Raw genomic sequence first — 16,182 nt, 5'->3', positions numbered from 1 at the left:
GGTTGCGTGAGACAGAACGTTCTCTCCCATCCAGACCTCAATGCAAGCTGTGGCTTTAATTAACTGCTACTTAAATCCTCTTAGCATCAAATCTAACAGAGGTGGGATAAATCTCGTCTTACAGGTAAAGATTATATAAAAAAGGTTTTGGAGAACTAGCCTAAATATTAGCATTCCTAGCAGGCAACATTTAAACACACAGAGAAAGAAGTCTCACAAGTCATCATAGTTTATTTACATCTGTAAATATCTCTTGCAGTCTTGAAAGTGCAAGCAGAAGAAAAATGCACATGTAATTAAAAATAGCCAACCTTTTGGATTCCGAGTGGCATATAAATAAAATGTAAAACATTTTTCCAAAAGCACAAACAGACATGAAGGAAGGACAGAAATCAGATGAGACTATTTACATATGAGGCGCCCAAATGTGTAGAAAAACTGCATGTTAATAGTGTTTTGTGGGGAGCATGAATGCAGAATGTCTGTGAAATTGATCCCCATCTGTTGTCGCGTGTGTGATGGTGTTGCTCTTAGGAACTCTGGCCCTTTTTGTAATGGATTCTTGGTTTGGGGACGTCCCTCTCCTCCCTCCCACCAAGCGGCTAGTTTAGCTGTCTGTGTCATTGACGGTTGATGCTGGAGTTTGACGGCGTCTGTTGGTTTCGGTGTCTTCCTGTTGAGTCTGTGGTATTAAAAAAAGTTTCCAGTCGACAGTGTTTTCCAACTCCCTGCTGTAATAAATCCAAAAAAGAAAGACAAGCACTAAGATGTGATAGTGGAGGGAAAAAAAAAGAGATGCCCAAAGGAGGGGGGCTGAAATGAAAAGAGTTTGCTGGATCTCCTTTAATACTCGCATGTGGTTTTATTCTTCCCCAGCTGCCTTTAAGGCTAAAACTCAATATAAAGTATGTTTTGACGAAATGTAAGGACTGCTAATACAGCAAACATCCAAAAACAGTGATAGAAATCAATATATCATGGTAAAGTACAACCCAAATGGACTAAATGGTCTTTTGAAAGTCTCTGGTATCTTTCAACTTTTATTGCACCAATTACCACTCAGAGAGAGTGAAATCGACCCAGAGATTTTCTAAACGGGGAACCTGAACTTCTCTGTGGTCCAGAACGAGTGTTATCTGACTTTCAAGATGTATGCACTCACTTGAAATCATTGCATTCACTGAACTGCAAAGCCATGTGGATCAATCTCACAAGCCCTGTCAAGAACTATATATACAACCTCAATTCCAGAGAATGTGGGGCGCTTTGTAAAATGCAAGAAAATCAAGAATCAGTGATTATTTTTTTTTTTTTTTTCATTCTCTTTAACGTTTATTTAATTGACAAAATGTACAAAGAAAAGATTTCCAAAGTTTTCACTGACCAATATAAATGTATTTTGTACTGTCAAATTAAAATTTGTTAAAGGTCCTATGACATGAAAATTTCACTTTCTGAGGTTTTTTAACATTAATATGAGTTCCCCTAGCCTGTATATGGTCCCCAAGTTTCTAGAAATTTTAATCGGTGTAAATCGAGTTTTTTCTATCTTTCTCTGCCTTTGAGAAAATGGAAGCTCAAACGGGCTGATCTTGAATCTCCTCGTTGTGACGTTGTAAGGAGAATTGTTACCTCGTTACAAACAGACTTTTATGATATGGAGTCGACAGCACCGGCACAAACAGTGAGTAACCGTGTTGATTTAATGCCTGATCTGTGATCAGTGATTTCTGATGGGTAGCTAATCATTCAAGTTCACACAGACTTTCTTTCTAAATCGTTTAATACCGTTTATGCATTAGTGAATCAAGCCAGTGACTAAACGATCAACTTCACGTTGTTTCTCTTAGTAGCATGAAAACAAATCTGTTATTTAAATTGTGATTTAACTACAGAGAGCGATCAAAGAACTTTTTTTTTCGGAGCTGTCACACATCGCGAGTATATCTGCACACTTGCCCAAACTGCCGTTACAATGAATGACGCTGTTATGCTGCACAACGGAGCTCTTACTGTATTCATGTGGTGCATTCATGTGTTTGCTGTTAGTTGTGGTGAAAGCATTTTGTGAGAGAAAACGTGTTGCAATAATGACAAGATCACTGCATTCACGCGATAAACAGACTCTGTCTACTCAATGCTCATCACTGCAGCCTTCATGTGATGGGAAAAGATCGAAAAATAATTATATAATCAACAAATCCACGATTAGTTAATCTCGACAGCTGTAATGGTAAATATATATACATATATATTTGAGAGGGGTTCCACATGAACGGATTTCGAATGCAAAGATGTCAGCCAATCACAACAGTTGTGGTTTACTCGGAGTCTCACTGCAGACACGCCCCTTCAAACAGAGCGTTCAAGCCAGAGGGCTAATATCAGGATCTAAAAATGCTTTTTATTTCTAAATTTTAAATGTAAAAATCATACTAACAATATAAGTACACCTAAGCAAACATTAAAAAGCATTTAAAGAAAAGGAAATAATCCATGTCATGGGACCTTTAATGGTTACAAAATACATTTACACTGGTCAGTGAAAACTTTGGAAATCTTTTCTTTGTACATTTTGTCAATTAAATAAAAGTTATTAGTATTTTATGAACACACACACACACACACACACACACACACACAGACACATATGTAGCTATTTGCTGTCAAACTATTAATCACAATTATTTGCATACAAAATAAAAGTTTGTTTACACGTGTGTGTGTGTGTGTACTGGGCATATTTATTATAGAAATACACACACATACAGTATATATTTTGAAAATATTTACGTCTATTAATATACTTTAATATATAAACATATTGTTCTTAAATATATACATGCACGTGTTTGAATTTATGTATACACTAGTGCTGTCAAATCATTAATCACATCCAAAAAAGAAGCGTTTTTGTTTACATTATGTGTATTTCTTTATGTATATATAAATACACCCACATACAATATATATATATATATATATATATATATATATATATATATATATATATATATATATATATATATTTAAAATATTTATATGTACATTTATATTACATATATATTTAATATATAAACAAACATATTCTTAAATATTTACATGTATGTGTGTGTATTTATATGTAAATAATAAATAATATAAATAATACAATAATAAATATACACAGTACACATATTATGTAAAAAAAACCTTTTATTTTGGATGCGATTAATCATTTGACAGCATAAATATATTATAATATTTTTAATTAGCTGTCACTGTCATATATTCTGTTTCCATATTAATTTAAAAGTGACTTTGCATTTTCTGTTTTTTAAACATGCCTATCTAGTTTATTATTTTTTTTTTTAGTTTTAGTTATTTCATTGCTTTAAGTCAAACTAAAAAAATTGAAATGTTGCCTTGGTAATTAGCTGAAATTAGATGAATTTTGCTAATACAGTAATTTTATTTTTTAAATAAATCTATTATTTCAAAATATATTAATATATTTATATATATATTTATTTAATTTCTTTAAACAATATTTTTTAACAGTACATGTCATTAATACTTAATATAGATGTAAAATGTACTTGTCATGAAAGTAATTCAAAAAATCCCAAACATGGGCTTAATTTTTCTATAGCAAAACTTTCTTCTTTTGATTCTGTGGTGAAATATGACCGGGGTGTTTTTTCCTGAGATCCAACCACAACAGCATGTCAGCCAACACAAAGTAGCTCTGAAAGTCTCCTAATGCAGATAATTTCACAGAGGCCAGCGTGACCAATCACTAATTTGTTCTCAGTGTGATGTTAACTTTGGTTTGGCCTTTCAAGGAGGAGGGCAGAAGTTACTGGTGGCGATAAGACTGTGGTCAGGCAGATTAGTCGGATAAACAGAGCGGTGATCCACAGACAACACACAGCAGGATCAGGTGGAAACCGCCATCAGATCCCACATGTCCTGAGTATTATGTAGCCAAACACATGGCAGTGTTTATACTGAAACAGCAGGAGTTGAGCCACTACACCTTGAAAACAGATTAGTAAGAATAACCCCAGCTATTTCCCTTCATTTTGATAAACTTTATGCTCATAGGTCACAGACGGGGAGGTCAAACTCGCTCAGACCACCAAAGAAGGACCTGATGAAGTAATACTAACACAATTATTCTAATCAGAACTAAACTGCTCTGACATAAACGTGGCATTAAACACCCAGTAGTATTCTTTATCGGTCTTAAAACTAAAGACATTTGACCTCTGGAGAATTTACAACGTGTTATGAACACATCTGGATGAACATTGTCTGGTGTTTTGTTGCCAGACAATTTAAAACATGTACAAAACATGCCAATAGTGTGAATCTGACTAGAAATCTTTTTAGTTTTGGTTTGAGATTATTACATCAATTTTTTGTATTATAAATGTTATATATTATATAATATATACAAAACATTTATATTTTATTTTGAACACTACCATTGAGTCTGGGGTCAAAATGATTTTTATTCTATACTTTTATTTAGCAAGGATGTGTTAGATTGATCAAAAGTGACAGTAAAGACATTTCTAATGTTACAAAAGATTTGTATTTCAAATAGATACTTTTGAAATAATTCTTTTGAACTTACTATTCATCAATAAACCCTGAAAAGTTATATCACAAAAATATGAAGCTGAAGCAGCACACATGATTTCAACACTTATATATTATGTATAAATAAGTAAATAAATAAAACCTTTCTTGTTTAGCAAATCAGCATATTAGAATGATTTCTGAAGGATCATGTGATACTGAATACTGGAGTTATGTTAAAAAAAAAAGTTAAAATTCAGCTTTGCATCACAGGAATAAATTACATTTTAAAATATATTCTAATAGAAATATATATTTCTTAATTATTGTAAAAATATTTCACAATATTAAGTGTTTTTACTGTATTTTTGATCCAATAAATTCAGCCTTGGTGAGCATAGGAAACTTATTGTGAAAACATTAGAAAAATATTGACAACCCCACATCTTTGAATGGTAGTTCTTGTATACATATATATATACAGTATATGTGAGATGTTTAGCTTGAAAAGTTAGCTTTTTATAAGAAAAACATTCTTTGCCAATCCAAAACAAAGTCCTCACCAGACAAGAAACTCCCAAATAATGTCCAGCTGTCATGCTTAATGGATCATTAGAGACACGATAAATTGAAGTGAATGAATTACCCTGTGAAACCAGATTTAGTGGTGTGTACTCATTAACTTCATTTTTACAATGTTTTTTCTTCATGAAGAACAATGTTGATTAGATCTGGAAACTCAAACTTGGGAACTTGTAAAACCTCTCATGGTTTGAATTATCACTGTGCTCCAAGAATCCATTGTCCCAGCTATGAGTTCTTGCCTTTTATTGAAGAATGGAATCCATTTCAGATATGTGATTGTTTTCCTGAAGAGAGAAGAGACGATAAATCTTTTTTAAGAGCCTGTTAACTTGAACGTTCACATGGTACGATGTGTGAGCGTTTGAGGATTTATTAACTGAAATGTCAAGTTGTTTTTAAGAACATATTCCCTGCTCTCATATTCTCTGGTCTTCTGACCTTAAAATATCATTTCAGTTTCTCATATAAATGCCCCCACCCTCCTCTATATACATCTCTTACCATGTCTTCGTCGCACTCCTCGTGTGTGAGCTCCTCTCCGTCCTCCACATCACTGTGCTGCAGTTCCTCAGACTCTGAGCCCGACTCGTCCTGAGACCGTTCGCTCTGCATGTCCTCTGCCTTCTGCAACTCTGCTCACAGACAAACGTTTACATGCACCACATAAACAATTAAGCTATATGGGAAAGTAACTGTTGCTGTAACTTATCATCAGACTTTTAAACCCTGTAATGCCTGACACATAAAATAATAGAAATACAAAATTCTTCTTCTTCTGACATCTGATTATTCTAGCTTACTTGCTAAAAAAAAAAAGTATAAAATATCGATCTGAGGGCAAAAGACATTAAGTAGATTGTGCACGACAGGCTTTTCAGAAAAGTTTTGAGACGTTAATCATTTAGAGGGCTTCATATCAAACATGTAGAGTAGTCTTTACAGGGTTAACGATGCTGTGAGTGATTTCAGCTGCTGTACTGAAGTAACTGTCTCTATTTCCACTGCTTAAATATGTCAGTATGCCTTTGGGATTTTCTGGTCCCTCCAGCATTGGTGAACGACGGTCCAAATTGAATTCTCGCATCCTAAACAACCAAGACACCTCTGTAGGGACACGTTTCAAGAGCAGACATGTGGAAAAACATTGCCAATGTAAAGAAAAACTTGGAGCTCACTTTTATTTACGCATCGGTCCAGTTGAAAAGTTACGAGAAGAGTAAGTGCTAGTCGACTTTCCTCCCTCACCAGGGCTTTTAAAGCATCTCCTCAACAGTCAGCAACACTTGCATACATGCACAGAAATGTGCTTCGCTCTGGGGGGACATCATCATTGATTAGCCACATCACAACAATTCCTGGACAGACGAAGAAGGAGAATGAAGCGGCTTTCCGTGTCTAAATAAACATGTTGCGTTCTGTGGTAATGCTTGTCAAATTGACCGCTGATGTGAAACAGAGGGACATATCTGCAAAGCTGGATTGGAGCCACTGAGCCGTAAAAGTGTTTAACCGCGAATGGCTCCGTGTGACAGCGGCGGTGTTGCGCTGAGTCGGCACTTTGTGTGGAGAGTAAACTGCTTGCTGCGGTTTCCTTGTGATTAAAACAGCCCTTGAAAAGCTTTTCTCAAAAAATATTTACTGAGAGGAAGGTATAACAGGCACATTTTGATGAAATCGTTTCTAATAGAATACAACCTTGATTTATCGACAAACAACCAGGCTTGTATAGTACAGAATAATACAGTATGGTGTGCATACCGTATATATGCATTACTCTTCAAATGTTTGGAGTCAGTTTATCTGGCAAGGACACATTCAAATTATTACAACTTTCACATTGTTACAAAAGATTTCCATTAAAGTGAATGCTGTTCCTCTGCATCCTGAAACAAATGTATCATGGTTTCAACAAAACTAAAATATAAAACAGTATTATATAAAAGTATAAAATATAAATGATACATTTCTGAAACACTATTGTAATCCACTCTATATATCAAAGTTGCTATCACTAACTAAAACTAAAAGATACATTTTTTTTTAGCTTAATATTTTTGAAACAAATACTTTTTTTGGATTCTTTGATGAAAAGAAAGTTTAAAAGAATGGCATTAATTTATTTTTTATCATTATAAATGTCTTACTTTTCTCAATTTAATGCATTCTTGCTAACTTCATTAGCCCAAAAATCTTACTGAACCCAAATGCTGGAACGGTATTGTGTTTGTGTGTATGGCAGATATATAGATTTGACACATAAGATCACACCTGTGGCACAGTATTTGTCCTCTGTGATCTGGTCGAGACGTCCCAGCAGCGCGTCGATGTTGGACTTGATCTGCGTCAGTTCTGATTTAATAGCCTGCAGCTCGGTTGATTTCACTGCTCGCACGTACAGACAAGGTTTGCAAAAGAACACAATGTTTTAGATGAATACATCAAGTTTATATATGGTCATAAAACCAAAAACAGAAATAAAAGCAAGGCACAGGTAATTGGTTCTGGATCTGTAATGGAGCACTGCCCAAGACAAAAGGTTCCTCTGTTGCAGTATTGCAAACATCCTTAATCCTAAACCTGGCACGTTATGTCAAAAGGCCCAAAGGCCGGTTCAAGAGTTTAAGCGGTCCATAAATCATCTCAGCGCACTGAATCTGAAGAAGATCTTGAGATGTCACGCAATAGAATCAGACTACAATATTTCATAACTATCTTAAAGATCTTTTGATGTTTCAGCATTGAACATACAGAATGTGTAGGTCAGCAACACGGAAAACATCAAGAAAACTGATGCAAAATAGAAATTGAACTTACACTTGTGTTTGACAGAGCTGTTGGGAAGGATGGTGGATCTGGTCAGGAGTTTGACAGGTAAGGACTTCACCCTGCGGACGACCGGCACTGCCACACGGGGGCGCTTTACAGGAACCGCTCTGGGCACCGGAGATACTCTGCCTCGATACTCAAACAACCTGGAGACAGAAAGAGATGTATGAAGAAATGAACTGCTTCATGCAACCACAGGAGTCAGGAAACTGCAGTGTTTGTGACTTTTATTTAATATGTCATTTCCTCCCCACAAATCAATTCACTTATCTCAGGCCCAAAGAAAACAACTAAAATACTCAGAGACCATTATAGAACTGCGTTTTAGAATCAGAAAAAAGCTTTATTGGCAATTATGTTTACACATACTAATAAAAAATAGAAAACAAAAAAGAGATCATAAAAATAGAATGTGAAAACTTTTTTTTTTTTACCACTCCAGACCGCTATTCAACATTTATAGTGTATCCCATCATGCATCACGTTTGGGAATAAATCTAGAGATTTTCGCCGAGATCTCACAAGAGGTCACTGAAACATTTTTAATGCAAGTTAAATATTAATATAATAATTAGATAGGGCTTATTGTTACACATAATTTGGTAGAAAAACAAAGTGTTGCACGTTTTATTACATTTTTAATAATGTATTCTATGACCAGCAATCCAGCATAAGAGAGTATTTCAGAACTATAAAACCATGTTAAAAAACTAATCCTAAAAATGCAGCATGTTTAAAGAATTTTTGAAAATGCAAGTATGGGTTGTTATAATTAAATATAAATAAATTAATACTTCCATAATTTTACATATAAAAGTACATATTACTTTTTTTTCAAAAAAATTGTTATGCATTATTGTTTACTAAAACTAAAGCTATATGGATGGATTTTGCCCATCAATTGTAGAAGTGTGTTCATGTGTTGCTGGGGAAAACAAGAGTAGAGTGCGATCTTTGAGTCATCTTACGATCAGAGCATACCTGCTTTCCATCCATCATACATCAACTCCTCAAGAACAGAGCGGGAGATGCACCCGACTCAAAGGAGCTCAACCGCTCCAACTCATAGCATAAACTGACAGCGTACATCTTTGTATTGTGGCCAAATCATCTGAAATGAGGCCAGAAGCGAATAGTTCGCAATCCAATTTGATCCTAGAGCTCTTCTGTCAGGGATGAAGGTGATGTGGCATGAATGAAGTGAGAGAAGAAGATACTTTTGCCTTCAAAGAGAAGCACGTCTGCTGCCCAGACAGGAACCTAAAAGCAACCAGCTGGCTTCCCAGATGCCATCTACGCGGCTCCACCGACTGATCCGCCATCCTAGAGATCTAAATTATTGGATATGTTTGCTGTAAAATATCGACTGGAGTCAGCGTCTCTCTAAGACGGCTGTAAGTCAGGGAGCAGAGATCACAAGAGAGATATCAATAAACATGTCAGCTCATCAAATGGACGCAATATCCCTTACATCTGCAAACAAGTACATCCAGCTGAGTCTCGCAGCAGGGTTTCCATAGCTACCGAAAAAGGATGCCAGCCAACCACGCGCTCGCAGAGCCAAAGTTTGCTTAAAGGGTCGTGGAGGGAGTTCTTGTGAAACACTTTTTTTTTCATCTGCCTTTCTTTCTGCAGCTTACAGCTGTGTGTGTGAGTGTTTTTATGAGAGTTCCTTTAATTCTGCCAAGTTGTGAGAAAATGTATTATGACAGGAAGAGCCGTGCTAGAGAGAGAACAGTGTGCCTCAGTGCATTATAAGTCACTGTTGGGTTACTGCACTAAAAAACACTCCATATAAAGCCAGACTGCTGGGTTATGAGTTCAGGTCGGTGGATTTCAGCATGAGCAAAAAGTGCTTCTGTACTTAATCACTATACTACAGGTATTTTTATTTAATATATGGATTTTATTTATTCAGTGTGAGGCCTAATGGATGACAACCTTTTTCAGCAAATAGTCTCTTTCCATTCATCAAAGAATCCTGAAAAGAGGCATCACAGGTTTTTTTTTTTGATTGCATTACAGAAATAATGTACATTATTAATCAGAAATAATGGAAAATTTCCATTTATTACAGGTGGTAAAATATGATCATTATCACTTACCCTGCTCTGGAAGGGTACAAACACAAACGAATAGTGATACAAACGGTGAAACACTGCTTGGCTTGTCAAATTAGAGGACAAGGACTGTATACTGGCATATTATTATACCTGGACTCTGAACTTATGGATTCTGGATGTGACTTTTACTGTGCATTTCCTGTATTTCAACAAAATAATATGTGCAAAATCATGAACTCACCTGTCATAGAAGTCATCTCTGTAGTAATCATAGTCAAATTCATAACCGCTGCAGGGATTAAACACAAAATGTCATCATTTTAAATATAGGTGCTTCCAAGGATTTTCAAAAAACAAACTAAAAGTCAATTTCTTCTTAAAAAATAGTGACATTTTGCTAGACAAAAAGCAACTGATCCTTTCTTTACATATTTATTGTAAAGCAAACACTCATACTCACACACACACACACACAAAAACACTACGTCACACTATACAGAGGAAGTTGTCAGTGCAAACATGCAATTTACAAGTCATACTTTTATTTGAAATGCCAAAATAATTATATTATAGTACAGAATAATAAAGTAATTATATTAAATAATTATATTTAATCTAAAATATAAAAGCGATTAAATATACACTAAAGTGCTTTTACAGTACAACCGTGTCATTCTAATATGCTGGTTTGCTGCTCCAGAAACATTTATCATTATGATAAATGTTGAAAACTGTTGTGTTGCTTGGTTTTGTAGAAACCATGATTTTTTAATGACTCAGTGATGAATAGAGAAACACATTTATTTGAAATCGTTTTTTTTGTAATATTATAAATGTCTTTACTCTTACCTTTAAATTAACGCATCATTGCTGAGAATTACTGACCCCATAACTTTTGAATTGTAGTGTATTAAATAGCCTTTCTTAGCAACATTTAGACAGTGAAACATACCAAACAGTCAAAAATACAGACTCTTACACATCTGACAACTTACCCCGGTCTCTCCTAAACAGTATCTAAAAGTGTTGCGTACAGTTTAATCTTGTTCTGCAATCACCTGTATAACGCTGCTGCGGTTCTCTTTAGTCCTTTAGGCCTGTTGGGTTTGGGTTCACCTGCCATGTTAATGTCTGTGAACAGAACCAGAAAACACATTCAATCTAAAGTTTCATTTTATAAATAGCAGATTTAAAAAAAAAAAAAGAAAGTCTAATTACATGACATACGTAATAAACAATGACAGATGGAAGAAGCCTTTCAAAGTGACATCTGCAGCCCTTTGATAATTGTACGTTACCGGGTGCACTTGAGGCTGTTATCTAATGACTCTGTAATTATCACGGTGCGCTGACATCACGGACACTTGTCGTTAAGTGGGAGTGCTCTGATTTGCATAACCACGCGCTCGACGCGTCCACCAGAGGGCACTCGACACCCACGACCCGGCGTCTGCGCTCTTTCCCAGCACACTCCAGCTCCAGTCTCCTCTGCTTCAACTTTATGACAGGAGGAGACAGAAAGAGAATAATGGATAGCCGTGAAGCAATGGAAGACATGCCTCTGTCACCCGATGTCATATTTCCAGCACTCAAGCGAATACAGAGGTGCGCTTTGAGACCGTGAGAGGAGCCAGGGTTTGAGGGAGAGCTGTCAGCTGTGATGATTGGCCAGCGGGGAACGAGTGGGGCCACGTGAGTGACGGGTCACCGGGGCTGTCAAGTGGAAGCCAAAGGCTCCGTGGAGCGCGAAACAGCGGCTAATCTGAAACACGTATGTCATCAAGCAGCTGCAGAGGGCTGGAGGGCAAACGAGAGACGGACAAACAAAGATTGGAAGCGAAGGAGACACAGATCGAACTGAACCGAGGAGAGATAGAGACATAACAGGTGGAAGCGAGCAAATGAACAACTGTCTGATGTCCTCAGCGTGACACGAACACCTGCCGGTGACACACCTGTCCTGTTCCTCGTTTATCTGAGGGGGGCGGGGCATCAGCGGCCGGTTGCCCGGATACCAGCACAGCTGAAGAACCAATCAGTGTCTAGAGGTCACCTCGTAGAGGACGCACCATTATTACTAGCTGGTGTGATGAGGCCTAAATCGACGTGATAACTGAAATAGCGCCGTGATGATCATACGACCCCACAATGACTGACTGTAATTCACTTGAACTGGCGCACATATATAGATTTCACGGAACCTAGCTAGTGTGTACTACTCTAGGGCATGGTAGGAATTGTTTATTGAGTTTCTCTGAATACTAAGGCTGTGTTTATAATCATAAAGCCTACTAAAATATCACTCTTTGCTATTTCCAGTAAAATAGCATGCATATATATTCTCTACGATAAAATTTGAAGTGTGTCGCCAAGCATATGCCACAGAAAAATATATTGCATAATAACTTGACGTTTAATTTCTAAAGTGATTATTGAACTGTAACATCAACTGTCCAATAAATATTTGTTTTAAAATAAAAACCTTTTATTATTACCATCATCATATTGTAATTTTTTTTAATATATGTAAATTTCCAGTTATATAATGTTAATTATATTTGTGTTATTTTGCAATATTTAAATAACAACAACTATTATTATTATGCATATCCATCTACTATCTACTATAATATTATTATTGTTGTTGTTGATGTTATTTTGTTATTTTTATATACTGTAATAATAATAATAATAATGATTGTGTGTGTGTAATAAGTAACTGTTATAATTGCATACATACTATTTCACAAACTATATTTAAAATATAGCTGTCAGTATCATGTAATCAGTATGCTATTACTTTAAGTCTAAACGCATGCACACTGATCTCCTATCGTAGTGCATGCTAACAAAATTCTCTCTAGTAAGTACTCAACAACTACATTAAAAAGGTCAATACAAACTAAAAATTCACTGAGGTCAAGAACCCTGAAGAGCGGAGAATGGCACTGATGTGATATTTGCCTCCTTATAATGTTGATCAACTTGCTCTGCACTATATTGACCTTGCTTTGACCCCGTCACAGTGATGGCCTCAGGAAATTGTCATCAATAGATATTAATCTTAACTGCTTCAGTGTCATGGGGCTCGCTCTTGGCTGCAGTCATAGCACATGCAAACCAAACACTCTACAGGGTGCTTAAAAAGTCAGTTCGCTCCTACAGCAAGTGTGGTGCACTCTATTTAACCTTGAAGAGATGATATGTGATATATAAAACATATATACAATTCATATTATTGTCCAACTCACCGAGGGTCTGTCCAGCAAGTACACGTCCATTCTCTCCAATGACGGCTCCACGAGCGTGCCTCTCATTAGCGTACTGAACGAAGGCGTAGCCTTTGTGAACCGAGCAGCCCAACACACGGCCGTATTTGGAGAAGATCGTCTCAACGTCGCTCTTCTTCACCACCGCTGTGTTCAGGTTGCCGATAAACACGCGTGAGTTGATAGATTTGGGGTCATTTTTGTTGGTAATGTTGCTCGTCTGGACTTTCAGCGACATCTTGGGTCAAATGTGAACAACAATCTGGAGAAGAAACAAATTACATACATTTAGGCCAATCGCTGTATAATTAGTTACATTCTTGATACTGTGAAATGAACAAAGCATATTCCTAAACGAAACAGATCAACAGCAAAGATTTCTTAAAAAAGATTACTTAAAACAACATTCCACGAGCAGTTACAGTTACTTTTGTGATTAAACTTCTATTAATTGTACAAAAAATATAAACAACAGATGAATAGTACATTTTTAACACAATAAAATGATAAACTGTTTATTTTCAACAAATTCAAATAATAATAAATACATATTATGATTAATTATTATTAATAATCATTATTAGTAATACAATTGTTGGTATTATTAGTATTTATTATTAACATGATCTTAAAATAAATAAAAAATATTTATATGTAATATTAATGAATATTAAACATAATATAATATATTAAAGTAATATAAATTATTCATATTCTTCATATTTAAATTATTTATATGAACAATATGAATAAGATATAAGATAGTTTTATTATTATTAACAACAATATTATAACAATAAGCAATATTAATTAGTCCTTATTATTTGAAATTCTATAAAAAAATATGAATATATATTATTAATATTATTATTAATTATTATTATTAATAATAAATCAAACAGTCCTCTAAAATATATTTTTTAAATCCTCTGTCAGGTAATATAATTACTTTCCATGCCAGATAATCCAGTATTTTGGGTTTGAAAGGTGCTGATTTTGCCCTTGAGCAAACATTACTCTATGAATCATCCTGAACACGGACACGCCCTGAACTATATATCGCCTAATTAATGAATAAGTGATCAAAGCCCTCCTGACACCAGCACAACACGTCTGATGTACGTCATTTCTCACGGGCAAGACCGGCTACACCCTACGCAGTAAAATCAGACAGAACTGTAATTAGCGCACTGATCAAAGTGTTAATGACAGGTCGTAAGAAAGAACAATCACACATGAGATCACTATAGTATTTCAGTTGTTTCTCTGTAATGGGATTCAGCTGAGAGGAAAGTGAGACTTTTCTTAAAGGGATAGCTATAATTTCTGTCATTATAAACTCACCGGTATGTCGTTCTAAACCTGTATGAGCTTTTTGTCTCTTCTGAGCACAAATGAAGGTATTCTGAAAAAATGTTGGTAACCAAACCATTGACGGCAGCCATTTACTTCCACAGTACTTTTTTCCACACTATGGAAGTCAATGGCAATATTTTTTTTTTTTTTTTTTTTTTTTTTACAGCTTAAGAACGAAACACCTACAGGTTTGGATCAACATGAGGGTGATTAAATAATAACACAAAATTTCATTTTTGGGTGAACTATCCCTTTAAGGCTCCTCTAGAAGTTCAGTCGAGGTCTTAACAACCAAAGTCTACAACCAAAAGTCAGATATCTCAATATGAATATGAATTCTGAGGGATTCGATCCACATAAATGTTTAGTATGACACCCACACACTAATCACAATCCAATCAATGGATAAGTTACATAAAAAATTACATTAAGAGGTAAATTGGGCTGCATTTCAAAAGATCAACTTCCAATCAATAATTTTCTTAAAAGAAGGCTCTGCTTTGCTTCTCATATATTTTATGGTGAAAAAACATGAGAAAAGAGTATTTGGACCTTATTATGGGGATAAAAAAAAGTCTGAGGTCAAAAGATGTGACACTTCTGACTGCTGCAGAAATGGCCCATCGCCGTTCCTCATTAGCAGCCGCCAAACGTGAAATCAGGAGAAAGTGAAGTCTGTCAGGGTCAAATGTCTTTGTCCCAGGTATGACGGAATCAGGTCTACTGTGAGGGCTGTTCAGATCACAGCTCCCCTCTGACAGTCTGCTAATCACACAACATTTTCACAGAGCAAGCGAACAGGAAGGTCATTTAGTGCAAAAGAGAAGTTTCTCCTCTAATTACTGGAGACTCTGTACATCTCACATTGCTGGGGATTGTACAAGTCTTTGAAGCATGTGCTGTCTTTCTTTCCTCTTTGTTATAAGGACTTAGGCAATAAAAGCTTTTGAACAGCATGCTATCATCCTGCTTGCAGAAATAACTAGCCAATTTGCTGCTTTGTTCGGACTTGCCTTTAAAGTCCTGAATCCGTGAGGCCCATTAACACCTGTTAAAGAGTTTCTAAAGAGTTTGGTTGTTGAAAGCGTCAGAAGGTTTAGGGATCGTGGATTGTAATTAAATGATCGATTTGACAGGGAAAATACTGGAGTGGATTCCTACATCACACCATGTTGGACGGCATCCTGACAGAAAGCATTCATGCGGTTGAAAGACTCACACTACCTCCGGCTAACTTAATGAGCTGTGGGTTTCAGTGCTCCCATTTTTCCTCATTATGTCATTCACACAATTAACCCATTCAAGCGTATTATTTTGCATGAGTTTAATCAAAGTGAGACCCAAAAAGAAAAACAAGGATGCACTAATTTGGACATTTTTGTCAGATAAAACAAAAACAATCTTGTTTTTTTTTTTCAGATTGTCACTCGCAGCATACATACAAAACTACTTCTTATCAAATATTTATAAATTTGTTTTGGTGATTTAATGTGAACAATATATCACATACATTTCAT

General features: G+C 35.7%; 1 protein-coding gene across 4 annotated transcripts in view; it reads right to left on the bottom strand.

Annotated features, from left to right (window-relative positions):
- Positions 1-213: 213 nt before the first annotated feature.
- LOC113105087 (RNA-binding protein Raly-like) overlaps positions 214-16,182 on the bottom strand; it is a 66,975-nt gene continuing 51,006 nt past the window's right edge. For all 4 annotated transcript variants that reach the window (XM_026266199.1, XM_026266198.1, XM_026266200.1 and 1 more), the window contains 8 exons: positions 13,292-13,571; positions 11,099-11,171; positions 10,282-10,329; positions 7,966-8,123; positions 7,420-7,533; positions 5,653-5,783; positions 5,391-5,435; positions 214-731 (listed from right to left, as the gene is read on the bottom strand). In XM_026266199.1, coding sequence (XP_026121984.1) covers positions 5,394-5,435; positions 5,653-5,783; positions 7,420-7,533; positions 7,966-8,123; positions 10,282-10,329; positions 11,099-11,171; positions 13,292-13,547 — 822 coding nt within the window. In that variant the 5' untranslated portion in view covers positions 13,548-13,571 and the 3' untranslated portion in view covers positions 214-731; positions 5,391-5,393. The remainder of the gene's footprint in view (positions 732-5,390; positions 5,436-5,652; positions 5,784-7,419; positions 7,534-7,965; positions 8,124-10,281; positions 10,330-11,098; positions 11,172-13,291; positions 13,572-16,182) is intronic.

Source organism: Carassius auratus, chromosome 6 (assembly GCF_003368295.1).
Source record: "Carassius auratus strain Wakin chromosome 6, ASM336829v1, whole genome shotgun sequence".
Taxonomy (NCBI): domain Eukaryota; kingdom Metazoa; phylum Chordata; class Actinopteri; order Cypriniformes; family Cyprinidae; genus Carassius; species Carassius auratus.
The sequence above is the reverse complement of the archived record's forward strand: the minus strand, read 5'-3'. Positions and strand labels throughout refer to the sequence as shown.